The following is a 26,581-nucleotide window of genomic DNA, read 5'->3' as shown; positions in this document are numbered from 1 at the left end:
ATTTTTTTTGGAATAAAAGAGGCAGTAGAAGCTTCGTGGGTGGACCAGAAGGTGAAGGAGGTGAGCACAAGACACCTGGGCGCGCCAGGAGGCCCAGGCGCGCCCAGGTGGGTTGTGCTCACCTCGAGGCCCTTCTTCACGTGATTCCAATGCTGAAAAATCCTATAAATAGACAAACCATCAGAAATAACCCTAGATCAAAAGTTTCGCTGCCGCAAGCCTCTGTAGCCACGAAAAACCAATCTAGACCCTGTACTCTCGACCATACGAGGGAACGAAGCACTATGCGCGCCACTGCACTCTCGGCCATCAGGGGGCGCAGATGGCGGCCTTCCTCGACGTCAAGCAAGTGGTGCCACCCATGACCATTGAGGTCGGCACCGACGACGGCAAAACCAAGTCCAAGGCTCCGAACTCGGAGCTCGGTGTGTGGTATGCGCGAGATCAGCAGGTTTTCTCTTACCTGCTGACCATGCTATCGTGCGAGATGGACATCCAAGTTGCAACATGCCACATCGCAGCTGAGCTGCGGAACACCGTGCAAGGGACGCTGGCGTCGCATACCCGCGCCCGGACCGTTAACGTCAGGATTGCGCTGGCGAACCTCCAGAAGGGCAACTCCACCGTCGTTGAGTACGTCGGTAAGGTCAGAACACTTTGTGATGAATTAGCTGCTTCAGGAAAGAAGGTGGACGAGGAAGATGTTGTCTCTCAGAGCCTCGCTGGACTCGATGAGGAGTTCTATCCTGTGGTATTTGCCATGTGTTCCCGGGTTGAGCCCGTTGGGGTCCCGGAGTTGTACTCGCAGCTCCTGAGCTTCGAGACTCGCATGAATCTTCCTGGCGGGTCCTCCTAGTCGTCTGCAAGTGCGGCAGCACGTGGGCGCTTCAACAAGCCGAACAGCGGCGGCGATCGCGGTCGTAGCTTCCCCAACAAACAAGGCGGCGGTGGCGGCAGTGACCGCAACCGCAACTTCTCCAAGCCGCCAAACCGTGGAAACGGGGGAGGCGGTGGCAACGGTGGCGGTATCGGTGGGAACTACAACAACAATCCCTCTACTAAGCCAACGTGCCAAATCTTTGGCAAGCTTGGACATCCAGCATGGAAGTGCTGGAAGAGATAGGACTCCTCCTATCAGGGAGGGGAAGAACAGCAACAACGCTCGGCGAACATGGTGGCCCCCCAGTATGGAGTTGATACCAACTGGTATCTTGACAGCGGCGCGACAGATCACATTACAGGAGATCTAGAGAAGCTGACAGTTCGAGATTGCTACACCGAAAACGAGCAAATCCACACAGCTAGTGGATTAGTTATGACTATTACTCACATTGGTCAATCACATATATATATACCCCTGAACGTGATCTTGTTCTTAGAAACATCCTTCATGTTCTCGAAGCTGATAAAAGTCTAATCTCTGCTAGTCGCCTTTCTGTTGACAATAACTCTTTCATTGAAATTCATCCCTATTCTTTTATTGTTAAGGATCGGGCACCGAAGAGAATCCTTCTTCGCGGCAAGGGTAGGCGAGTCCTATACCCTGTGAAACACATGGAACAAGACGCCAAGAAGCATGTGCTCAGTGTCATTACTCCATCCTCGGATAGATGGCACCGACGTCTAGGGCATCCTTCATCTATTAGTCCAGCTATTGAATCAATAGGTAGAAAGAAGTACTATGTAAGCTTCATAGATTTCAGTAAGTATACATGGATCTACCTAATCAAACATAAGTCGGAAGTTTTTCAAAGATTTCATGACTTTCAAAATCTTGTTGAACGACAATTCAATCGAAAAATTCTTGCTCTCCAGACAGATTGGGGAGGAGAATATGAGAAGCTAAATTCCTTTTTTACTAAAATAGGAATATCCCATCATGTCTCGTGCCCCCATGCACATCAACAGAATGGGTCAGCTGAACGCCAGCATCGCCATATAGTTGAAGTAGGTTCATTTCTTGCTCAAGCTTGTATGCCCCTCAAATTTTGGGATGAGGCCTTTATTGTAGCAACTATCTTATAAATAGATTGCCTAGCAAAGTTATCAAGTTTGAAACTACTCTTGAAAAATTGTTCAATGACAAACCCAATTATTCGTCTCTTAGAATTTTTGGGTGTGCTTGCTGGCCCAACTTACACCCATAAAATGCACACAAACTTCAGTTTCGTTCTAAGCGTTGTGCATTTATTGGTTATAGTAACTTACATAAAGGCTTCAAGTGCCTAGATATTTCCACCGGGTGTGTTTACATCTCAAGAGATGTTGTCTTGATGAAACGATTTTTCCTTTCTCTTAATTACACCCAAACGCCTGTGCTCGCCTCGGGCTGAAATTCTTTTTTTTGTCTCTGGAGCTCTTAAATCCAATAGATCACGGGGGCAATACATGTGTTGATCAATTGGCAACTAGTCATAACACTGATTCTAGTGAAAAATTGATGTTTTTGGTCATGATTTTATGCAGAAACAACACTTGTTACCTGGCTGTACAGGCACAGGACACGAGGCAGCGACAGGTGCCGATCCCGAGAGATTTGGTGCAGATGCGTCGACTTCAACGGACGCAAATCCCAGGGAGGATTCACCTGGCCCGGGCACTGCAGGCAGCCCCTCCGCGCACAACACGCGGACGGAAACACGCGCACGAGCGGGTGGGTCCGGCTCGCCCTTGTCCTCATGCGACGACAACCGGCCCGAGTCGGCTGGGTGCGGGACATCTCTTGCGCGTCATAATGAGGCCGGCAGCCCGTCTCGTCATGGGCTGTCATCGCCTGACTCCCAGGTGCCTGATCCGAGCGGATCGACCGCACTGACACTGAAGGAGATTCTCCTAGCCGGTCGGTACGAGGAGGCGGATCCTCTGTGGCCCCTACTAGATCTGATGTGGTCACAGGAGGTGGATCTTCTGCGGCTGGTTCTTCAGGCGCTACTGTTTCTACACGGGTAACTCGATCACAACAAGGTATCTTCAAACCAACAGTTCCCAAGGATGGAACCGTCAGGTATAAGAAAAAAATTAAATTTGCAAATTTTTGATGCTACTGGTGAGCCACGGAATTTGATAGAAGCCTTGCATGATAAGAATTGGAAAAATGCCATGAATATTGAGTATGATGCTCTAATGAGAAATCAAAACATGGCATCTACTGTCACCTAAGCAAGCGAGGAACATTATAGATTGTAAGTGGGTATATAAAATTAAAAAGAAAGCTGATGGCATAATAGACAGATACAAGGCTAGGTTAGTAGCTAAAGGATTCAAACAACGGTATGGTATCGATTATGAGGACACTTTCAGTCCAGTAGTAAAAGCTGCTACTATTAGACTTGTTCTGTCTGTTGATGTCTTCAGGGGATGGAGTCTTCGCCAACTGGATGTACAGAATACGTTTTTGATGGTGTTCTCGAGGAGGAGGTCTATATGCGACAGCCACCTGGATTTGAGGATGGGTCAAGGCCACATCATGTGTGCAGATTGGACAAAGCTCTGTATGGCCTAAAACAGGCACCCAGGGCTTGGTATTCAAGGTTGAGTTCAAAGCTACAACAACTTGGTTTTCGACCCTCAAGGGGAGACACCTCTCTGTTCTTCTTCAAGAAAGGGAAGGTGATCATATTTGTGTTAATTTATGTTGATGATATAATTGTTGCTAGTTCTTCATCAGAAGCCACCTCAACATTGTTAACAAATTTGAAAATTGAGTTTGCAAGCAAAGATCTAGGAGAGTTGCATTACTTCCTAGGCATTGAAGTTAAAAGATTACATGAGGGTATTTTGTTAACTCAAGAGAAATATGCCAAAGACATATTGAGGCGTGTGGGAATGACGGATAATAAACCTTCCAGCACACCTATGCCAACCACTGAAAAACTATCATTGCATGAAGGAGAATTACTAAGTCCAGAAGAAGGAACTAAATACAGAAGCACAGTTGGTGCACTTCAGTATTTAACATTGACAAGACCAGATATATCTTTTTCTGTTAATAAGGCCTGTCAGTTTCTGCATGCTCCTACTTCTGTTCACTGGACTGTTGTAAAGCGAATACTGAGGTATATTCAAGGAAGTGTTGGAACTGGTTTGACAATATGTAAGTCTCCTTCAACAACAGTTAGTGCCTTCTCTGATGCAGATTGAGCAGGATGTCTTGATGATAGGAAATCTACTGGAGGTTTTGCTATGTTCTTTGGTTCAAATATTATATCATGGAATGCAAAGAAGCAAGCAACAGTCTCACGCTCTAGCACTGAAGTTGAATACAAGTCTTTGGCAAATGCTACTGCTGAGATAATGTGGGTAGAGAAACTTCTTGATGAATTGGATATTGAAAGACCACATGTGTCATATTTGTGGTGTGACAATCTTGGAGCAACATATCTATCTGCAAATCATGTGTTTCATGCTAGGACAAAGCACATAGAAATTGACTTTCATTTTTGTTCGTGAAAGAGTTGCACAAAAACTTCTGGAGATAAAGTTTATTCCAACTGGAGATCAAGTTGCAGATGGGTTCACTAAACCACTACAAGTTCGACAGCTTCAAGCCTTCAAGAACAATCTGAACCTTGACATGTTAAGATTGAGGAAGGATGTTAAATGATATGTTGTAGTGTGTCAACTGGTACAGAATATGTGTATGCGTGAGTTGTATGAGGAGGTTGTTAGCAAGTCTATCCTTACCTTGTATAGCTTGGACTAGGGGTCAAGACTTCAACAACCTCCTCAACTGCATGTATCTCTTGTCATATACTCCCTCCGTCCCACAATATAAGAGCGTTTTTTACACTACACTAGTGTAAAAAAGGCTCTTATATTATGGGACGGAGGGAGTATATTAACACGAATGCGTCCCTGATGAAGATCATCAAACCCTTAACGCCCTTTCTTTCACAGAGCACACGTGCCGGCGCTGAGGAGTCCGGGGGCGGGGGGAGAGCGTGGGGGGAGGAGGCGGAGGCGCGTCCGCGGCTGCAGGCGAGGGGAGGAACGATAGCGAGGGGCCCAGGCCGGGGCCGGCGGGGTCGCCCGCGCGGTCGCCAGACGGCGAGAGCCTCATTTCAAATTCTCCCTTGGACTAATTACCAATTTCTGTTTACAAGACAATATTCGAGTGCACAAGCTACACAGGGTTTTGCTGTATGCACAGGAATGACCTGGAGTCTGGACACACACCACACCTATTGCTTGTCTTGTCCAGGTATTGATCCGGTGAGAATTGGGTTTGGTTCATCCACAAGAAGCCACTTACAAGGACTACCACGAGTCCATACAGCATGCAACAGACAGATCCAGGTGCCTTATCTCCATCCAGGCTGCAATACAAGCACAGCTGAGGTGATATTGTTTCAGCAGCAAAAGTACCTTCGGTTCATGTCAAAATGTCAAAACCCCACTGAACGTTATTCATCATTCGATCGAAGAGACTCGAGCGAAACAGCGCCTTGATGATAATAACTATGTACAGATCCCCGCGACGCGATCGTCACCCTGACCTACAACGCGTACATCTTCTTGTACTCGGTGTTGATCAGCTCCGGGTCCGAGTCGACCGGCATGGACCATGACCGGGACTGGCTCGCGGAGGCCTTCCTGATCTTCCTCATGCTCTTCTCCTCCATCCTGTGCGCCACGATGCAGTAGCACATGGAGCCGAGGGTGGTGAGCATGATCACCGCGCCGATGGCCATGGTGCACCAGGCCAGCCACCAGTCGCCGCGGCCGACCACGACGTAGGTCAGCGCTATGAACGCCGCGGAGATGAAGAGGCACGCCAGCCACATGAGCTTGTTCATCACGAAGACCATCCTCCGCTTGGCCTTCTGCTCCACCACGATCAGCGACGTCTGGACGACCACGACGGCGAGCGAGATGAAGAGCGCCAGCGAGTCGAACACCAGGAACATTATGAAGGCCGGTTCGCTGGCCACGTACGCCTGCCCCAGCGACATGCCGGGGGGCGCCTGGCTCATGTCCTCCACGAAGTTGCCGGGCACGGTGAATATGGCAGCGAAGGCGACGGTGGCGATGAGCACCGCCACCACGGTGTTGGAGTTGATGGCGTTGTTCAGGCCGCCGATGTGGAGCTTCTCCAGCCTGCTCTTGATCTTCTGGACCTGCATCTTGGTCTGCCGTGTCTGCTTGATCTGGGACTGGACGTCGTGCCTGATATCACTCACGGTTTGCTTCAGCTGCTTTGCCGGGTTTGCAGGATGCACTGGCTCTTTTGCAGTTACGACGCCGCCGGCGTCTCTCAGAATGTTGACGAGTTCTTGGTTGTTCATCTTCTCAGCAATGGCAAGAGCAGTCTCTCCAGACCTGTTAACTGCATTGACATCAATCCCCTCAACTGACAGTAGAGTCTGCACTATCTGCAAGGAATTAAAAAATGTATCAGTCAAGATATAAAAAAACACTGAAAATAGGAACTGGAAAGTTCTCAATAAAACAAAAATTCCTAAGAGACATCAATCCTTTTTCCCAAGAACCTAAGCTACTTCATGTTTATGTTGAGCTTCAGTGAAATATTATGCCTCTAACAAGTTCAAATAATCTTGTTCTTAATTTTATTTATTTGTTTACTGAAAGAAAAAAACATTATTGCAATCCTAAGCAGAGAAGATGTTTACAGCAAAAAAAAGCTGCTGAACTTTATGCTCCAATTAGCCTTAGCAAAACTAAGTTCAGTAAGTAACGCTGTAACAGGACAGGATCACAGGATAGCAAATGATTGATAACAGAAAAACAGAAAATGGTAAATATATGTAACTGTAGAAAATGATTCACAATATCTGTTCACTTACAACGATATTGCCCTTCCGAGTCGCAACATGCAGTGGCCTGTTCCCCTTGTTATCTTCTAGATGGCTAACTGAGAAATCAGGCTTCAACAACTCAACCACAATTTCAGCATTCGTTCCTTTGGACGCCATATGCAGCGCCGTCTGCCCCTTCTTGTCTGTTCTTAAACCAATCCCTGGATCCTTATTTAACAAGGATCTTACAACTTCCACATGGCCCATCCTCGCCGCGGAATGCAAAACTGTTTTCCCATTATTTCTCGCAATTTTGGCAAGGCTAGCATCAGTTTCCAGTAGGAGGTTGACAATATCAATGTGACCCTGAATGGCAGCAGTTTCCAAAGCTGTGGCGTTTACAGAGTTTGTAGTCATAGCAAGAGCAGGAAAGGCCTGCAGCAGCTCCTTCAGAACATCTGCAAAATCAAGAAATGGAAGAAGAGAATAAACCACTGATATTTTGGAAATTTACCTTGAACCATATTATCAAGCAAGTAATTACAGCTATGGCTTATGACTGTAATTCGATCTCCACTATCAGAAAGTCAACATATCAGAATGATATAAACTCCAATAGAGAATAAAGCAGAGTGAGATAAGATCTAACTAGTGGTTGCATTATATCCAACGTGCGCAACACAACTATGACTATATCTTATACTACATCACACCATAACTTCTTTGAGAATAACCCAGAATTTCCCTACCCCTCATAAATTAGGACTGCTAGTGCTACAGAGAAACTCAACTTGTCAGTTGCCACCTACATAAAATAGTCAAGACTAGAGTCCAACTCAAATCAGGTATGCATTATTTTCAGACATTAATGAGAAAAAGATGGCCAGATGTTAGCACTTGTTCTTGGGTGAAAAGATCATGAACAAAATCACTGTTCTTGATGTGAGCACCAGTATGTCACCAACTCAATCAGATAAGAATAGACTCTTTTTTTCCGACCCGGAGCAATCTACTCACTGCACCAAAATCTATGGCCAAATCCTGATTACAAAGACTTCTAAGGAATCATTTCACAAGCTTGGATTGAAAAGAATTATCAGAACAATAGGCTGAACTGGTGACAAGGAAAACAGCTTACCCAGATGGCCCTGCTTCGCCGCGATGTGGAAGGCGTCGAAGCTGTTGCTGGCCTTGATCCCCGCCGTCTGCATATCAGACACCTTCAAGATCTCGCGCACCACCTCCGTGTGCCCCTTGTCGGCGGCCACGTACAGCGCCGTCTCCCCGTCCTGGTTCGGCCGGGCGGCCAGCTCGCCGGCCATCTCCTGGCCGGATTCGGCAAGGATCCTCTGGACGTTGGAGACGTTGCCGGCCCTCGCCGCGAGGTGGAGCGGCGTGTCACCGCGCTTGCCGGGGCTGTCCTTGCTCCGCCGGAAGTTGTCCATCCCCCGGAAGCTCTTGAGCTTCTCCAGCGCGCCCAGGCGGAAGCTGGTCTGCCTCTCCATGTCCAAGCCCAATAATCAACTGGAAGTGACCGGAGGGATTCCTCAATCTGTAACGCCCCTGTTCTTGCGAAAATCCAGGCAACCCCTTGCCTCACCAACTCCGGCGATTACGGTTGCTTCTCTTGATTTCTAGGGACCTGAGATTGTGATCGCAAAAAATCCAAGACTTGCCTTTTTCTGATTTACAGGAAGCAACAGGCTGCCTTGCACAAAACCGTCGCAAGCGCCGGGATCCCCACCAATCAATACCCTTGGGCCATGAACACGGCACCTGAAACTGCAAATGGGAGAAGGCAAATCTCAGTATTCGTACCAGCTTTTGGCATGGCGGCCAATCCTGACAAAGAACATCTCCAAGAACCGAAGATGAAAAAGAAAAGCTATGGAATTCAAACCAACAAAGTGATATACAGGAGAAAAAGGAAACAAGATGAACCTTACCAATTTCGCCCCAGCGCACCAAGGAAATAAAACCAGATGATTGATTCTAATGCTCCCAAAACCCCACGCTCTCTTGCGCCGGTCGCCACGAACGCAGATGGCTGGCAGGACCTTACAATGAGCCAAGAAAAAAAAGAAGGGAACCAAGGTCCAGCTGGTATCTTGGACCTCTCCTAGCTTTTATTCTTGTTGTTTGTTGGCTCCCCTCCTATCTAGAGCTCACTTTCAGGGTTCACCACCTCTGCTTGGCCTCTTTCCACCAAGTGAAGACAGCACGGTTTGTTTCTTGCATTTCATTAACTGCGCAAGTTGGCGGTCTTTATTGGTTCCTTCCCAATTTTCTTTTCATGTTTATTTTTCATTTTCATGCTGGAGCTCCCACTAGATCAATAATAATATTAAAAAAGGTTTTCGTCCCGCTTTACATATAAAACAAACCACCGGAGCCACAGAGTATATAAAAGTTCACAACGCACACACCCACAAAAGTAGCACGAAAGACAGTACGAAGGTTCTGTTAAGGGCACAGCTCAACAAACCCCCAAAAAAAAAGAAAACAACAATGCGGCAAAAGCACGAAGGAGTCTAATCCGGCTCGGATGGAGGAGGGGGAAGCGGCGGCGACAAGCGGAAGGCCATCGAGCGAAGGTTGGCGATGAAGGAGTTGATGGCATCTCGATCCTGGGGGCGGCTAAGCGGCCACCAAAGCTATAGGTAACCACACAGTTTGAAGATAGCGTCAGTAGCTCGTCGGAGCGGAACGCGCTGGATCACAAGTTTATTGCTGATCGTCCACAGGGTCCAGGCGAGGATCCCAATCTCCAACCACCTAATGTGGCGAGCGCTCTGGGGGGAGGCTTGCAGTTCGGCGAATAGGTCGGGAAAGTTGGTGTTACACCAACGACCGCCAACCGCCTCCCGAAAGCAGCTCCAGAGGAATTGGGCGTACACGCAGGAGAAGAAGATGTGATTTGAGTCCTCGTCCGTCCCGCAAAGGGGGCACAGCCTACCCGGGCCATTCCGCTTGCGGACCTCCACGCCGGAAGGGGTCCGGCCACGGATCCATTGCCACATGAAGATCCTAATCTTCAGAGGTAGCCTAATGGACCACACCGCAGTGAGGGGAAGAGGGGCGGTGGAGGGCGCAATGGCCTGGTAAAGGGACTTGGTGGAGAAGACACCTGAGGGCTCCAGACGCCAGGAGATGCAGTCGGTCGCAAGATCCACATCCGGCTCATGGAGAGCAATGCAATCAGTTGCAAGATCCAGAGGCCCAAATGCCCTCCGGAAAACGAGGCACCCTAAGTCAATAAGAGTGACCTCGACGGAGATCCTAAGTTCAACCGCGATGGAGAACAAGTCGGGGAAGCGGGCGGCGAAAGGGCAGTTCCCAGCCAACCGGTCAAACCAAAACAGAGTGGCGGCACCGGAGCCCATCGAGATGGAGGTCCCGATGTAGAGAGGGAGCAACTGATGACAGACTGTCAAAATTGGGATCCGCCAGACCGCTGACAAAGGCTAGCGGTTGTCCCCGCAAGTATTTGTCCCGGATGATATCCAGCCAGAGACCACCCTGCCCTTGCGCAATGCGCCAGAGCCAGCAGGACAACAGTGCGATGTTCATGCATTTGGAGCACATGATCCCGAGCCCGCCTTGGTCGCATGGCTTGTAGATGTCGGGCCAGGTGACCATGTGGTACTTGTGCTTATTATTCGCCTGCCCAGAAGAACCTAGCCTCTATCTCTGTCTCATGATGATAACGGTAAGGTATTGTGTAATTCTGCCTCTGTCTCATATTAATTGTTGTTCAAATTGATTTATCTGGATGAGAGTATGTTAGAAAATAAAAGGCTCAAAACAGTTTTCTGGTCATAAGCATTTGCAATTAGCATGGTGCCATAGCCAAGTTGGTCATTTTCGTATATGTGATCAATCCTCCTTCACTCTCCCTATCTGAAGAATCCAGTGCAGGAGACTGTGAACATAAAAAAGCACTTGCTATCAGAGTGTAAAAACGAAAAAGGAAAACGGTTCTTCTTCTGGTTTATACTAGTAAGGTACATGTGTATTGCATGCATAAGATTAGGTAACTAAATTATGAATAAATATCACACTATAGTATGTAAATTTTGAGTCATATATGCATGATGTAGATGTTCGTTTAATTTTTATAGTTTATCTCATTCAAAATCAATTCGTTTTGTAAAAAAAAATATTTTAAGATTCATGGAATTGTGCATTGTAAAGCATAAAGTAAAAACGAATAGTGACAATTCATTTAAAGAAAAGTTTGGACAATTAAGATATGGAAGATTCTAGAATAAAGGAGAAGTGCTTTTGTTTTAAGGTTTGTGCATTATGCTTAATTTCAACCATGAAGTCTTCTAGATTGTACGTGTGACAGAATCTGATGGAATGTACTCCCTCCGTCTCATAATGTAAGACATTTTAGTGTAGTGTCAAAAAATGTCTTACATTATGGGACAGGGAGTAAATGATATCCAACGGCCAGTAGTGTTCGGATTTGTCATCTCTATACCGTCGGATTAGATTCATCCAACGACCAACTTTCAAAATTAGGCATAGGAGCATAGAAAAGATCGAAATGGCCATACCTTACACGTGATGCCGACAGGATTCTTTTTGGGCCCACGTGTCAACGTAACACTATACGTTGCTCTTCTTTGAATGCATACACGTATGTGTAGGTGAAGGTGCACATGCTGCCTTGTGTGGTGTGGGCTCCGGCCGGCAGCCGAAAGCCGCCAAAAGCACAATCACTTGAGAGCACAAGAATACAACACATGCATGTGGGCGGCCTGCCTCCCCCGGCAAGATTTGCATAATACTGGTAGATGGATTTCCTAGTATAATGGTTTGTGATGAATACCATCTTAATACAATTATGTGGAGTGGGAAACAATACACAAGTTGAGGCCAAGCGGTGGATACCTTGAAAGTGTGTCCTGTGGCCTCACTTCACTTTCAAGTTCAGGGTTACTGCCACACGCAAAATAATAATAATAATGATAACAAGGTTCAGAGTAGCTGAAGGTGTGAGTACAAAATGAGCAGTAATGACTAGAAAGTGTATTGGGACGGTGCTTTATTGACAAATTTTAAACAAAAGGAGTATCTGTATTTTAACAAAAAAACCTCTTATATTATGAGACGGAGGAAGTACTCCATCCGTTCCTAAATATAAGTCTTTTTAGACATTTTAAATGGACTACAATATACGGATGTATATAGACATATTTTAGAGTGTAGATTCATTCATTTTGCTCCGTATGTAGTCACTTGTTATAATCTCTAAAAAGACTTATATTTTGGACTACAACATACGGATGCATGGATGCATGCTGGCCACCTTAATGCATGCATGCATGTAGAGATTTTTCTTGTTTGAGTGGATCGTGCATGGAGAGATTGGAATGTAGACACAGAAGAACATGCAATACAAAGTTACAGATAAAGTTTGAATTGAATAAAGAGCATGTATGTCGCTGGTGCGCTCAAAAGGAATGATACTTATATGCAATCATGGCTGGATATATAAAATAAACATCTCTGAATCATGCCTGGCCCTGGCCGCATCATGTGCTCGTGTCTCCTGCTCCGCTGACTGTTGTGCACCGGCCAGCAGGCGATGCATGGTGCGTCAGATTAGCACCCACCGGCAATATATTAAGTGCTGCACGGCCGCACTAAGCCAGCCAAGATTCCCACCAAAACCAGCGTATTATACATACAAATACAATGAAGTAACGATGCCAGTTAATCGATTGCTCGCATATGTGGCGCCGATGACTCTCAAGTCCTCGGCGTTGAGGGTTGTGCGTCGATCGAGTGGTGATGCTCAGCGGTGTTGGGCATGTTGCATGCACGCAAAGGTCCTGATGTGTGGCGTCAGTGTCCATTATTATAACTTGGGCGGCAGCAGACATGTGGCAGTACCTAAGGTTAACTATGATGATGCTATATCGTGCACATCACTCGGATAACTGCTTTCCTGAAAGTGTTCTGATTAACAAGTATAAGTGCTAGTAGTAGCAGAAGATGGATCCGGAAAGAATACAAGATTGACGTACTGACTTGACTGCATGAGCACGAGCCATCTATAACGACACGTACAAATGCTGGAGCAGATGGGGCTAGCAGGATGATTATATGGGTTCCCTACTCTCTCTCTCTCTCTCTCCAAAGAAATATCGTGGTATAGAACGGAGGAGAAAACCTGCAGCATCACCACCCAGCACTGCAGGCTTGACTGACTTCCATGGGTTGTCAATGCAGCAGCACCACCCTCTCGCGTCCACCGACAGTCCCAAATGCTGTTGCCAATCAAGCAGCTAGCCTAGCCTAGCCTAGCAGGTCAATGGAGTCAGTCAACACACATATAATTGTGGGCAAACCAAACGGCTAAAAGAAGCCTGCCTGCTTCTGCTTGATTGTTGCCTACTATAACACCTGACCTGACCTCACTCTACTGAAACCCTTTCGTTTACTCTTGACCGCTTTTATAAACCGTGTACCAGAAAGGTGATAAGGGCAGTTTGTCCATTAGTCTTTGTTGACGGCCACATCACTCTTTCTTTCTTGCAGCATTTTCTTTTCATTTTGAGACGTGAACTAGATATATATAGTTCAGTTATTGACAAGGATGGGAAAAGAGTTTTATATGGAATTTGCTTTCTCCACGGGGGAGGTGAGGTTGCATCATGGCGCCATGCATACGCTGCCAACCGCTACTCCCTGGAATTCCATCGTTGCTTACACCTTGTCTTGGAAGCGTTGACGACGACAAGCACACCAGTGCCAGATCCGCACACGCACATCATATGGAAAATATGGAGAGGCCGGGTCACGGGGCCAGCCTTTACAAGTCAACAGACGTTATTTCAGACTAGATATTTTTCCCCCGCAAAAAAAAAGGACTAGATTTTTTTTCTTTCTAAAAGAGGGAATATCTATTTCAAAGTAGATAGGTAGGCATGGATGGGGACTTGCCCAGTGGCGTGTTTGGCGCATAGTCTTTGATCTTGTGTCGGTTGATGTTGGTGACAGCTTTATTCATGTGAATGTTTTATACATAAGAAAATGAATTGTGCTCTTTCCCTTGTGGTGGTTTATGATCCTGCTCATGAGGAATCAAGATGGATTTTCTTACTGAATTGGCTTCCTTGTGTAGTAAGATGGTGAATCCTTGTCTTATAGGGGTGACTTTTTTTTAAACAGAAGCGAAAGCTTTGCCTCGTGTATTAAGTAAGGAGAGAATAGAGTTTTTTACATCATGCCCCCTTAACGCGACATGGTAATTACTCTCGCAAAATAAAAGACCCTAACTTTTTTGTCCCACAGTGACCCAAAGACTTGCCTCGGTCACTATGGTGTTGAGCAGAATCGGCGGAGGAGCTCTCTTGTGTCGGAATACTCTTGTGTTTCTCTCGTTCCAGATTACCCATGACACGAGCATGGCAATCGACGCCTTGGCCTTCCTGTCGATGGTGCCGACGTCGCATGTACTCACCCACCAGGCCTCAACTAAGTCCATCAAATGCTATAAGGCCGTGTCCATGTCGTCAATGTTGAATCTCTGAATGACTAATCTCCAAAGCCTCGTGGAATAGCAGCATTTGAAGAGAAGATGCGGCCCACATTCCTGCACTCCCTTGCACAAGGGACAAGGACCACAGTTTGGCCACCCTCGCTTGGCCAACCGGCCGGCGGTCCAAATTTTGTCCTGAAGCGCAAACCAAGCAAAAAAATCACTTTCGGTGGTGCCCAAGCCTTCCAAATCATTTGATCCATGGGGAGAGAACCAAGCCTAGAAATTGTGCCTTGTAAGTAGAGGTCATCGTGTGCTTGTTCATCGTGGGGGAGAGAACATGGCCAGAGGTTGTGCGCTTCCATAGGATGTCATCATCGACGAGCTCATCAAGATGGACCTCGTCCAGGAGCATCCAAAGGGAGAAGAACTGTCTAACATGCTCGATGGAAGCAGTTGTGGGTGGAGGCTTGATCTTGAGGATCCAAGCGTTATTCTTGAGGGCCTCCCGCACCTTTCAATTCTTTCGTGAGGAGGCCTCGAAGATGAGCGGAGCAATGTCCTTGGGCTTGCGGCCAAGGAGCCAAGGGGAATCCCGGAACGACGTTCGCGCGCCATTACCCACGATGATGGTGGTAGAGGCATAGAAGAAATTGAGGTCTTCATCGTCACATGGGTTCCCGCGCCCAACCACAGCTTAGCGGACTCCTTCCATTTAAACCATGGCCAACGCAAACGCAAGCACACACGAACTTGTCCGTGTTGATTACCCCAAGCCCATCGTAGGCATGTGGTCGAGTCACAGTTTCTGATTCACCTTGCACTTGACCTCAGTTGTCATGTCCGATCCGGCCCAAAGGAACGCCCTCTCAAGCTTGTCGATGGTGCGTAGGATGCTTGGCGGTATGACAAGAGGCGTAACGAAGTAGACCACTTGGGACGCAAGAATCGACTTGACAAGAGCCGCGCGCCCAATGGTGGTGATGTTTTGGCCCTCGTATGTTATCAACTTGTTTGCCACTTTATCCACCAGGAATTGTCGGTCAACCAACTTCAGCTGCCAGACAGAGAGAGGGAGTCCCAAGTATCACAATGGGAAAGAAGCCCTCACAGTCGGCAAACCTTGGCTGATGCGCCCCAGGTCAAGGTGATTGCACCGAATGGGAACCACCAAACTCTCAGGATAGCTGCGAGGTTGTCAATATCCCGTTTGACCGGGGCCATGAACACTGCTGCGTCGTCCGCATAGAGAGATATCCGCACCATGACACTCCTTCCTCTAATCTTATGGAGCAGCCCTTTCCTCGTGGCCACATCGAGGATTTGTTGTATTGGGTCAATAGCGATGACGAAAAAAAGAGGGGGAGGGGGTCCCCTTGTCGTAACCCACGACCGTGCTTGATGGGGGTGCCAACCATCCCATTCAACATGATTCTCGAAGAAGAGGAACACAATAGATCCGCAATCCAATCTCTAAATTTACTTGGGAACCCTCTCCTCTCAAGGAGATCAAGCAAGTACCCCCATCTGACCGAGTCGAAAGCCTTGCGGATATCAAGCTTGAACAAAAGGGAGGAAGTCTTGCTCTTATGGAGGCAACGTGCAAAGTTACGGACATGCATGAAGTTATCATGGATACTCCACATTTTGCACTCTGAGCGTTGGAGATGAGAGTGGACATGTGGGGGCCAAGCCTAATGGAGAGCACTTCCGCAATTATCTGGGTCTATAGTCGGCGACCCTCTCTGCCCCTTCCTTCTTCGGCAGAAGCATGATATTTGCCGAGTTGAGCCAATGCAGATTTGTTGAGTAGAGGGAGTCGAAACGGTCGAACACCCTCATGAGATCATGCCTGAACTCAAAGAAGGAAAGAGCTTGAGGAGGAGTTGCTGGTCCTAGAAAGTTTAGAGGAGCTTTCTCCTTTAGATGTGGATGCTTATAATTGTAAAGTGGAAATTCTAGTTGAACTCCATGAGCTATATGTTGAGGAGGAGCTACATTGGATTCAGAGTACTAATGAGAGATGGTTATTACAAGGGGATAATAATACTGACTATTTTCATCGAGTTGCTAATGGTAAAAAAACAAAAAAAAAATATTATTTGTAGGTCGTCATGTTTGGCTTGACATTCCTCATGATCTTGTAATGGTTCCTTTGAACATGGTTGTTGAATAAAATTGAGCGAGGTTCCCTAAAAAACAATCCATTACTCCATAATTTGAAGATTCATTCTCTTGAAGAGCAGTTACTCAACTGTTTACCTGCAAAACATGTGAATGATGCCATCGCCGTTTTCCTTTGTCACGCTTCAGTGCAAAAGAATGCCATCTCCACTGTCTCCAGTGATATGCTCCTCAAGACTATGGTTTCTGCAAGGATGCCCACGATCCTAGCGCCTACCTGAAGACCACCGCGGTGCTTCCTCTTAAACGTAGCATCATTACAATGTAGCCAACCAATAAGTGGCATTGCCTCTGCCAGAATCAGAAGACTTTAACCTCCAGATCAAACCATCAAGCCAGCTTCCCAGCATAGTATGTTGTACACCGCCTGGGTTCTGGAGCATATAATTTAACAATGCATATAAATATTTCACAAAGGATGTTTCCTCCACAAATGATTGCATGCAGTTCCTATCAATCAAATCAACAGATATTTTATTGCCGGAAAATGCATAATGCTAATAATTTAGCGCGGCACTGAAACACCTCCACGGCCTTGATGCTCACTTGACAATTGAAAAACGCATCATCATCCTAGACCGCAATCCTGTTTAAACGGTGTGCCCGAATCTAAACCGTGTTTTCTACCATGCAAATGAAGGCAAAACGTAAGATGGGTATGAGCTATGCTTGCAACACAACGCACTGACGGCATCATCTCCAGCAGTTTCTCCAAATTCACCGAGTCCCAGTTCAGCCGCATGGATCCCTCCAGTGATGAATGCAGATGTCATTCCGGCTCCACTTGCGCCTTTGATGTCGTGGTGCAGCGAATCACCTACGGTGATACATTCGTGTGCTTCAACACCTGCTAGGGACATTGCTGATGTATATATAACCTGAGAAAGCAGCAGCAAGTCAGTACCTGGCGAGAGCCGAGGGACAGTTTCCCACACAAAAACTTAAATACAGAAAGGATGATCCGAGAGAAGGCTGTTAAAGCAAGTAGTACTCCCTCTGTAAACTTTTATAAGACGTTTTGGATCACTAAAGTAGTGGTAAAGTACAGCTGCAATCACAAGTTCACAATGCAGTCGATCATCATAGCGTGAATGCCATTTCAGTTCTGTATTGTGTTTACGTTGTTGAATCAGTCGTTTAGTGACTTTAGTCTACAAAGAGTAGACATGCCATGCATTACCTTATCAGGTTTCCCCATCCATTTTACTTCACCACCAAGACACTCGTATTTTGCTGCCAGAGTGCCTAAAAGAGAAACATTATATTACCACCATCAGTTGGTACTGTAAAAGATGGCCATACTTCTAACATATCTCCTTTTTGAAGAAGAAAAGAAGAAACATATCACAGGAATCAGAAATAAAGAATGTCCAAATTTATAGTGTAGGATAGGCAAGCAGATACATTCATGAGTTAAAACAACTCTGCTACCTGGTAATGGTTAAACAATCAGCATGGCATCAGATATGAAAATCATTAACCCACCAGGCATGACACGCAGGTTTCGAGCTTCAACAGTGACATAATCTGGATTAGCTACCACCATTGGAAGTCGCTTTTGTATACCAAGCACTAGAATCTGCTCAAGCTCCTCAAGACTTTTCGAAAGTGGATCACCAGAAGGTAAACCCAGGGCTTCAGTACCATGGGCTAGTATAAACTCTGCATCGTCAACATTGTTCACAACTTGCAAACCAAGTCCCTAATAGGAGAAAACAAGAAAACATTTGACATGGAATCTTGTAAAAGTGCCTCATAAGTAACAATGCTTTTTGATATCACATTTTTGTCATCATTAATACTTCTTCATATATGTTAGATGACCTCAGCCATTTGGCAGGAATACATGAGTATGCCACACCAAATTCGATGCTAATATTCCTTAGAAGAAACAACTGCCAAAGAAAAACAACAGAAGAACAAACCTCCAGAGAAATTGCACCTCGATTGCCCCATGTCAGATGGATACACTTCCTTCCCAGAGATGCAAACCATGGGTCATCCCTCCTACGTTTACGAAACCAAATCAGAAGTTTTAACTTAAGTTTCTGAGTAAGCTATACCAAATAACCACAGAAGAAATATCAGCATAAAAGGCTTACTTGTGAAGGTACTGCTGGGTGAGTTCCCCGCTGGTGATCGCCCCGAGGAAACAAGACGTGTCAAACCCAAGGCTCTGCAGCTTCTCCATGGTTACAGACGACCGCCTCGAGGAATTGCTGATTATCACCATCTTGGCGCCATTCCCAGCGAGCTTCTCCACTGAAACATGCATGCCTCACTTGACTATCATATCACATTGCAGCACAAAGATGCAGCAGTAAACTGAAGATAAATTACGATGTGTGGACCAACATACATGCCAAAATGGCGCCGGGGTAGGGTTTCTTCCCGTCATGAAGAACGCCGAACTGGTCCAGGAACCATGCCTGCCAGACAAACTCGGCCGTGAACAAATCATAGCAACAGAAGCAAATGGTATGGGTACTCGTAGCGATAGAAACGACCAGATGCTATGGGCAGAGGAACCAACTTTTCCCCAATTTCTAGCTGAAATCCCGCAGACAACATGAACCCTATGCGTGATCTCGTTATCCGAATTAGCAACGCAAGACCAATTCATGGGGCGCCCCTAGTCCTAGCACTTCTGCTAGCAAAACGAGCGGCGATTCTGTGTGAGGAGGGTGGGGGCGCGGGGAGCTTGCCTTGAAACGGCCGGACTCGGCGAGGGGCCGGATCCCGGCCAGCCTCTCGAACACCGGCGCCGGCGCCGATGACATCCTCTCCGCCGCCGCGCGACGAGAGCACCTGGTGCTGCGGTAGGTGGAGGCTGGGCTGTGGAGAGTGGAGACGATGGAGCTCGTTTGGAAGGGTAAGGCAACGAGGACGCCAAGCAACCAGGTAGTGGCTGGGCCGAGTACCAGCAAACGAGCGGCATATACGCCGCGTGACTGCGGCGTCTCGCCGGCCACCACGGCCATCGTAACCGTGGACATGGATGCAGGTTCGCTGTTTGCAACATTCTTCTTCCTATGCAGTCAGTATGCAGCATGAAGAATTGCTGTCAAACAGAGAGTGTTCTCAAATCTGGCAAAATAGCTAAAGTACAGAGCGCCCAGAGAACCTGATGTTTTGTTGCAATATCATCCAACCTCACTAAGTCTGTCAGCGCAAGCAAAGCACGGCAGATCGATCATGAAGGACAGAGCGAGGGGTGAAGAACAGTATTTCGTGATTTGATCCCAAACACTCAGGCAGGGTTTCCAAAACAAAGGTACATTCAGCTATGCTATTACAAAACCGACAAGGTAATAACGGATCCATCGCTTGTTTGCGGACGCAGGTTGGAGACTGCCTCAGTTCAGCTTCTCGAGTAGCTCGTTGATCTTGTCCCCACGGTTGCCCGAGTCGCCACCATCCTTGAAGGGCTTCTTCTTCATCCGCAGCCTCCTCTCCGGACACTTGAGCTTGAAGGGCATGAGAAAGCTCGCCGTTTCTCTGAAGTGTGGCCCGACCGTGGAGATTTCGTGCACCACGTCTTCCAAGCATATGACACCGTGTTCTCCAAGTGCCTGTTTTTCACAAAGCACGTACGATGATTATCAAGTGTCCATTACGAAATCATCATGCGAGATAATTCAGAAAATAGTTCTGCTGCAGGAATGCACATGGTAATGAAGATAATTATCCCAACTGAAGTGTTTGTGTGTCATGTTTGGGGCATCTGAGTCTGAAACACATTATTATTGGTCCAGAATTTGAACTCTGAAGATATTCAAGTTTCTTAGCAATTATGGAACTGGCTAAATAAAGCTAACAGGCACAGATCACTGACATGGCTTCCTGATTATTTCCTATGCCTATTACTAGGTTGCCGTAGGCATGCCAAAGCTTTACTTGAATCGAAAGCCTGAACCTCAATCTCCAGAAGATGTCACAGAAATTATACCTTCTCGATTAGATCATTGCTGGTAAGGGGGAAAGGCTCCTTGTCGAAATAACCGCGACCCTTCTTGTAAATAAGCTCCTTCACATTCTTCAAATTGGGGAACCTACCGTGACACCAATTAACAACATTCAATCACTGTAAACTACTAGTACAAAACTGGCAAAACAAGCCACACAATGGAGAAGATATCTTCATTCAGTTACCCATAGGTGACGAACGGTCCGACAGCAGCAAGCCTCTTGAGGTTTGCCTCGGTGGCCTTGAGGAACACGCCGGTGAGGACCTGCGTGAGCCGCAGCCTGGCCAAGATCTTCCTGATTTGCGGGTGCAAGTCGGCGGTGCTGCAATCACACGCGAAAACTCGATGTTAATAACCGCGAGGTGCCATCAGCAAGTCAGACAAGTGCATGCTTTAGGTTTAGGTAGGCAGGCACGGACCCTGGGATGCGGACGGCGAAGAGCAGCTTGGCGTCGATGGCCTCGGCGGGGCGCAGGTTCCGGACCTTGAGGCGCGTGCGCATCCGCAGGAAGTCGAGCTCCTTGTTGCGGAACTCCTTGACGAAGTCCTCGGGGCGCTTGATGGCGCCCTTGGCGTCGTGGCAGCGGCGCTGCCTCTTGGCCGCCTTGCGCTCCCGGTTCTTGGTGGCCCACTCCTCGTTGTCCTTCCTCTTCTTGAGGACCGTCTCCCGCACGAACGGCAGCTGCTGCGTGCCCTCCTCCTCCGCCATGGCCGGCGGCGCGGGGTTCTCCTGGCGCGTGGTGGCTAGGCGGCGGCGGAGGCGAACGGGGGGCGGCGGTCGGGGAGGGTTTGGGAAGAGCCTTGACGATATTTCGCTGCTGGGGTCTTAAGGTCTTGCAGCGCTTAGTGGGCTGGGCCAAAGCCGAACCCACCAGTTAGTAAGTCTTATAAGGGCCGACCATTACAATACTTACTGGGCTTCAATTTGAGGAAGCCCAGTTGGGTGAGAACAGAAATATTTTCGGCAGGTGCTTGTCCGTCCTCCCCGTTCCGTTTGCGGTTGGGTCGCAGTCGTACAAAACCTTCTTGCTCTCGTTCGTGGTCCAAGTCTAACCCTAGCCGTCACCCCCTTCTTCCTCCCGGCAGATATCAGGCGGGCAGAGGGAGACGTCCTCGCCCGCGACACCTTCTTGCGCGCTCTCCTCTCCCCTGTGACCCCGCCGCCGACGGCCGCCGCGCGCGCGGAAGGTTCTCCTCCCCGCGGACCCCCATAAAAGGTACAGTACTGTAGTTTGTTTATGTTGGTGCTGCGGGTGATCTCGCAAAGGACTCAAATCGAATTGTACAATAGGACTTTCCCCCCTTCTATCTATCTAATAATCTAATAATAAAGGGTGATAAGTTTGCTCTCGTACGTAATTTATCCTCGGACGGATTGGTGCTTAACTGATTATGATGTTCGTTCTGCTCATTCAGGTTTCGAGATTTATTAGGAATATATACAATATGGCTGGGGGTAGCACGGATGCAGCAACCAAGGAGATGGAGGCATTGCATGTTGGGCAAACCAAGGAAACAGATGTAAGTGCTGTGCTGCACAAGTGTTCTTCCTCTCATTATCTTGCACGGTTGCTTAGGCATATTTTTCACTTATATTAATGGTGGTCATGGAAAAAAGGTTGGGGATGAACAATAACCAAACAAGCTATTGCCCGATATTATTCTGCCTTGCAGAATTGGTGTTCACCACAGTTGATAACTACCAGTTGTTTTTGCCATAATTGCTTTTTTATTGCCTTATTGGTAAACTTGGTCCCACCGTGTACTTTTAACTTATCTCCTGAATTCTCTTCATTGCTGTTATGGAGCCTCTGACCACATGCCATGACTAGCCTTAGCATGCCTCAGTTAGAAAGTGATATGTGATTACAACAGTCCTACAACTGATGCCAACTACTGTGGTTACATGGATTGCTGAACCTCACATGTCATCCTTCTCTTGGATGATCCTTGCAATGCTGTATATTATTTTGATGGTAAATAACCTTCCCATTTTTGCTGCAGGAAATTCTGAAAAAAGCGTCAGATAGCAATGGCGGGGCTCCTGGAGCTCAGTCCCCACCACCACCAGCAGATGATGATGAGGCACAAGTGGATGGTCCATCTGAAGATGGAGCAGGAGGTGATAACTCTAATTTGCAAGATCTCATTTCTGTGTTTCTCATAGAGCTGGACCAGTGGATCTATTGCTATTCTTGTTAGCATTTGGAAGCTGGGATATGAATCATGTGATTAATTTTATTGTTGTGTCTCAAATGTATAGCTTCAGCGGCTGCGAAGAAGAAAAAGAAGAAAAGCAAGGCCAAGTGAGTTCTGTTATTCAGTTGAACAATTAATGTTCTTGTGTGGTTGCTCTATTTTACGAGCATTTCATGTGTTCTCTTGTAGAAAGAAGAAGGACCCCCATCAGCAGACTGATCCTCCATCAATCCCTGTGGATGAGCTTTTCCCTTCAGGAGATTTTCCTGAGGGAGAAATCCAGGAATATAAGGATGAGTAAGTATTGAATTATAGGAATATGGTGTTTTTTACCTTCATAAAACAGGCAAAGGTTAAAATTGCATGGATAATCTTAACTTCTTAAGACGATACAGAAATAGTATTTTGTTTCCTTTGTCGCTAATGAAGGATTCTGCAAAATGATAATTATCTTTTGTTTTGTAAATTAATCATGTTATTTGCTCTTCAGTAATTTATGGAGAACAACTAGTGAAGAAAAGAGGGAACAGGAACGACTACAAAAACCAATGTACAATTCTGTTCGCCGAGCTGCAGAAGTCCATCGACAGGTTTAGAATATTCTAGCCTGCTAGCCTCTATTATTTTTTCCAGCTTCATTTTATCTGTATCTTTGGTTGGTACATCTCTACAATGTAAATATGTTTTGCTAGGTACGAAAGTACATGAGGAGCATTATAAAGCCTGGAATGCTAATGATGGAACTATGCGAGACTTTGGAAAACATGGTTCGGAAACTTATCAAGGAGAATGGACTGCAAGCTGGCATTGCCTTTCCAACAGGATGCTCGTTGAATTGGTACGGTATTGCTCTAGAGTGCTTCCTAGTACTGCGTCCCCTTCTCACATTGACGGAAGAATTTTTTGCTTAGGGTCGCAGCTCACTGGACTCCAAATTCTGGTGACAAAACTGTACTACAATATGATGATGTGATGAAGCTGGATTTTGGGACACATATCGATGGTATGTCTGTTTTATTACTTTGTTCGGTTCTTTCTTCAATGATCTTTGGTGTATACTTGTTAATGTTTTGTCCTTGCAAGTCCGAATTCATGATATTCATAATTTTGAAAACTAACATGATAATGTGATTATTCCCAGGGCACATAGTTGATTGTGCATTTACTGTCGCATTTAATCCCATGTTTGATCCGTTGCTGCAAGCAACGAGAGATGCCACAAATACTGGAATCAAGGTAATTCTACATACTTCGTTTACTCTTCCAAGGCTGTGGTACATTTTAACTAAAAATGGACTAATATACTACCAAATGAATGCTTCCCATAAGCAGCTTTGCTCATAGTATTTCTGATAGCAGCTCTACTCTTTGGAAGAACACAGTGATAGGTTTTCGTTAAAGTCTGTGCTTTTGATTACCCGTTATATAGTGTCTGTTTCAGCGCGCTGTCATTTCTCCAGCTTTTTATATAGTGATCTGTTTGGGTCTGATCTGAGTTTCGTTTTTCACCTGTCAATGATATGATGTGTGGATGTTTGAAATCATATCCCCTAAGTCATGTCTATTCTTTGCTACTTAATAATGCTTATTTATCCTTTATTTCAGGAAGCTGGAATAGATGCACGGCTTTGTGATGTCGGTGCTGCAATCCAAGAAGTCATGGAGTCATATGAGGTTGAAATTAATGGGAAAGTTTTCCAAGGTACGTGTATTTTTTTTCTTTCCCATTCTGCGCTAGTAGAATTGTAGTAACAGCATGATGATTTAAATGGCTTCTCTGTTTTGCGGCAGTAAAAAGTGTGCGAAACCTCAATGGACACAGCATTGGACCATACCAAATCCATGCTGGTAAATCAGTTCCAATTGTAAAAGGCGGAGAGCAAACAAAAATGGAGGAGGGTGAATTTTATGCCATTGAAACTTTTGGGTCTACAGGTACGTCACTCTATATAGCTTGAACTCGTAGGCCCAGATACACTTGGAAGCCATTTTCATCGCATTATTAATAGTTTTTGGATCACTTTCTATAGTATATGACTAGCATGGCCTTCTTGGCTTTACAACCGATGTCTGTTTTCCTTACTTTCTTTGAAATTTTGGCCAGTTTTACAGTTCATAAGCACCATTCTGTTTGCAGGAAAGGGATTTGTGAGGGAGGACTTGGAATGCAGTCATTACATGAAGAACTTTGATGTTGGGCATGTACCATTGAGGGTAGCAAAAGCCAAGCAGCTACTGGGGACAATCAACAACAACTTTGGAACACTTGCATTTTGCCGCCGGTACTTGGACCGCATCGGCGAGACCAAGTATCTCATGGCACTGAAAAATCTATGTGATGTTGGCATTGTTCAGGTATGTGAAATAGGATACCACCATTTCGACGCGAATGTCTATCAAGACATGGTTACTCACGGTTTCCTGACCTGTTTGCAGCCGTACCCGCCATTGTGCGATGTGAGGGGAAGCTATGTGTCCCAGTTTGAGCACACCATTTTGCTCCGGCCAACCTGTAAAGAAGTCATATCCAGAGGCGACGACTACTGATTGGCGCTGCGGCTCCTGTCTGTACCTGTCGCCTGCAGCGATTAGAGTTTTACCATCTTGGGTGACCTGTGTTCGTTATGGATCAAATGGCACATCGGAATCGGAAAAATAATGCGGTTACATTGCACCCTTTTGTTTTCTGAGTTTAAAATTTGTGGAAACTGGTTTGTAAGAATTGCTATCGTGTTGTATTACTTGATCCCTCTATAAAAAATACTTCCTGGAGATTTTTTATCATTAGCGTGGGACAGATGAAAATGACACATACATCCATATATACTTGCACTAATTGCGTCATGCTTATGCGTGGGGGATGAAAGTCATGTTCCAGCTGTAGAAATATGGAAATAGGAGAATCGTCCCATTGGTCGCCACCCACGAGTACTAGTAGTTTTCTTATATTGGAATCAGGAAAGTTAGTTTAGTATAATGTTTTCGTCCCTGACATGGATGCATCACCTAGACTAGATAGTACTATGTAAGCGCATCTACTATGTTAAAATATACTCCCGTGTAATGAAATATAAGAACTTTTTTTATGTGGTATAGTTGTCTAAAAAACGTCCTATATTTTGTTACATATAGGGAGTATGCTAAAGAAAACTCATTCAATAATTTCTAGTCCCCGCCGTCTAGTATGTGATAACGCATTGGTTACCTTTTTCGTTCTCGTCCGAGCAACGGCAACGTGCGTAAACGTGTTGTAATCTCCCGTCTGAATTAACCCGTGCTGTGATCGTCGATTTTTTTTAACGCGGTATAGATGCTAACGCTCATACATACACGTATACACTCGTCTATATGAACGCACACACGCACACCCATCTCGATTTGAATCCTGATGGGCTCAGATACCATTGTCCCTCTAACCATTTAAACCTAAATATAGGTTAGCTTGCGTGATCGTTGATTTGATCGGTGCACCATAATTTGAAATGTAAAGGTGTCCCGGTGTAAAAAAAAACGTGTTCGTTTACGATCGCGCGGACCCATCCCGCCACATGTATGACGGTGCCCGTCATTAACGGATAAGAACGCACGCAGAGTCGTGCCGCGGAAGAGATGGGATAGGATTAACGAAAGCCGCAACCGCCTCGTGCCCCCGTCATTCCCTTTCTCCCACGAAAACCGCGTGGCCCTCCGTCCGACGTCGGTTCGTCTCCGGCCACGACTGGAAAAAGTGGAACCGCGTCCACCCGCACCGACTCCTTCCTGGAAACCCATCGCCGCCACCGGCTCCACGGCCTCTATAAATACCACCCGAGCCTCCCATGGTTTCCTCGTATCGGAGGATTTGACTTCTCTTCTCTGCTCTCCCCCCTCTCGTCGGGTAAGTCGCAGGTATGGCCACCGGGTAATCGGTTCAGATCTCGCGCTCCTTGTTTCGCTGTTCTTCGTTTGGTTGTAATTCCAGGCGAGCGTTCTGTTTGGGT

General features: G+C 46.4%; 5 protein-coding genes and 1 non-coding gene across 7 annotated transcripts; 2 read left to right on the top strand and 4 right to left on the bottom strand.

Annotated features, from left to right (window-relative positions):
• The first annotated feature begins 685 nt into the window (after window positions 1–685).
• LOC120970130 (small nucleolar RNA Z247) lies at window positions 686–824 on the top strand. The gene has a single exon (XR_005764876.1). It is a non-coding gene; the product is annotated as a small nucleolar RNA Z247 (small nucleolar RNA).
• A 4,522-nt stretch (window positions 825–5,346) lies between these two features.
• On the bottom strand, window positions 5,347–8,991 carry LOC109743461 (uncharacterized). The gene is made up of 4 exons (XM_020302554.4): window positions 8,702–8,991; window positions 7,894–8,537; window positions 6,804–7,213; window positions 5,347–6,371 (listed from the first exon to the last, which is right to left on the bottom strand). The coding sequence occupies exons 2-4, from the start codon at window positions 8,258–8,260 to the stop codon at window positions 5,496–5,498; spliced, it is 1,653 nt and encodes a 550-aa protein (XP_020158143.1). The 5' UTR covers window positions 8,261–8,537; window positions 8,702–8,991; the 3' UTR covers window positions 5,347–5,495.
• Window positions 8,992–9,409: 418 nt separating this feature from the next.
• Window positions 9,410–10,138, bottom strand: LOC109743460 (uncharacterized). The gene has a single exon (XM_020302553.1). The coding sequence runs from the start codon at window positions 10,136–10,138 to the stop codon at window positions 9,410–9,412; it is 729 nt and encodes a 242-aa protein (XP_020158142.1).
• Window positions 10,139–16,887: 6,749 nt separating this feature from the next.
• Window positions 16,888–19,501, bottom strand: LOC109743464 (uncharacterized). The gene is made up of 7 exons (XM_020302557.4): window positions 19,140–19,501; window positions 18,794–18,863; window positions 18,537–18,696; window positions 18,360–18,441; window positions 17,920–18,136; window positions 17,615–17,679; window positions 16,888–17,312 (listed from the first exon to the last, which is right to left on the bottom strand). The coding sequence occupies exons 1-7, from the start codon at window positions 19,428–19,430 to the stop codon at window positions 17,058–17,060; spliced, it is 1,140 nt and encodes a 379-aa protein (XP_020158146.1). The 5' UTR covers window positions 19,431–19,501; the 3' UTR covers window positions 16,888–17,057.
• Window positions 19,502–19,647: 146 nt separating this feature from the next.
• Window positions 19,648–21,260, bottom strand: LOC109743465 (large ribosomal subunit protein uL30y). Its single transcript, XM_020302558.4, has 4 exons — window positions 20,822–21,260; window positions 20,587–20,724; window positions 20,384–20,486; window positions 19,648–20,006 (listed from the first exon to the last, which is right to left on the bottom strand). Exons 1-4 carry the CDS (start codon window positions 21,109–21,111, stop codon window positions 19,791–19,793), a joined length of 747 nt encoding a protein of 248 aa, XP_020158147.1. The 5' UTR covers window positions 21,112–21,260; the 3' UTR covers window positions 19,648–19,790.
• Window positions 21,261–21,316: 56 nt separating this feature from the next.
• LOC109743462 (methionine aminopeptidase 2B) lies at window positions 21,317–25,382 on the top strand. Of its 2 annotated transcripts, XM_020302555.4 has the most exons (13): window positions 21,317–21,619; window positions 21,819–21,923; window positions 22,407–22,524; window positions 22,666–22,708; window positions 22,791–22,898; window positions 23,092–23,191; window positions 23,294–23,439; window positions 23,513–23,604; window positions 23,743–23,837; window positions 24,207–24,303; window positions 24,393–24,536; window positions 24,739–24,956; window positions 25,038–25,382. In XM_020302555.4, exons 2-13 carry the CDS (start codon window positions 21,849–21,851, stop codon window positions 25,146–25,148), a joined length of 1,347 nt encoding a protein of 448 aa, XP_020158144.1. In that variant the 5' UTR covers window positions 21,317–21,619; window positions 21,819–21,848; the 3' UTR covers window positions 25,149–25,382. The 2 variants fall into 2 exon arrangements, with proteins under 2 accessions (XP_020158144.1, XP_073358960.1); XM_073502859.1 differs by having other exon boundaries at window positions 21,353–21,619; window positions 24,739–25,382.
• Window positions 25,383–26,581: the final 1,199 nt, after the last annotated feature.

The sequence above is a fragment of the Aegilops tauschii genome, chromosome 7 (genome assembly GCF_002575655.3).
Source record: "Aegilops tauschii subsp. strangulata cultivar AL8/78 chromosome 7, Aet v6.0, whole genome shotgun sequence".
In the NCBI taxonomy this organism is placed as follows: Eukaryota; Viridiplantae; Streptophyta; class Magnoliopsida; order Poales; family Poaceae; genus Aegilops; species Aegilops tauschii.
This window is presented reverse-complemented; position numbering and strand designations above follow the sequence as displayed.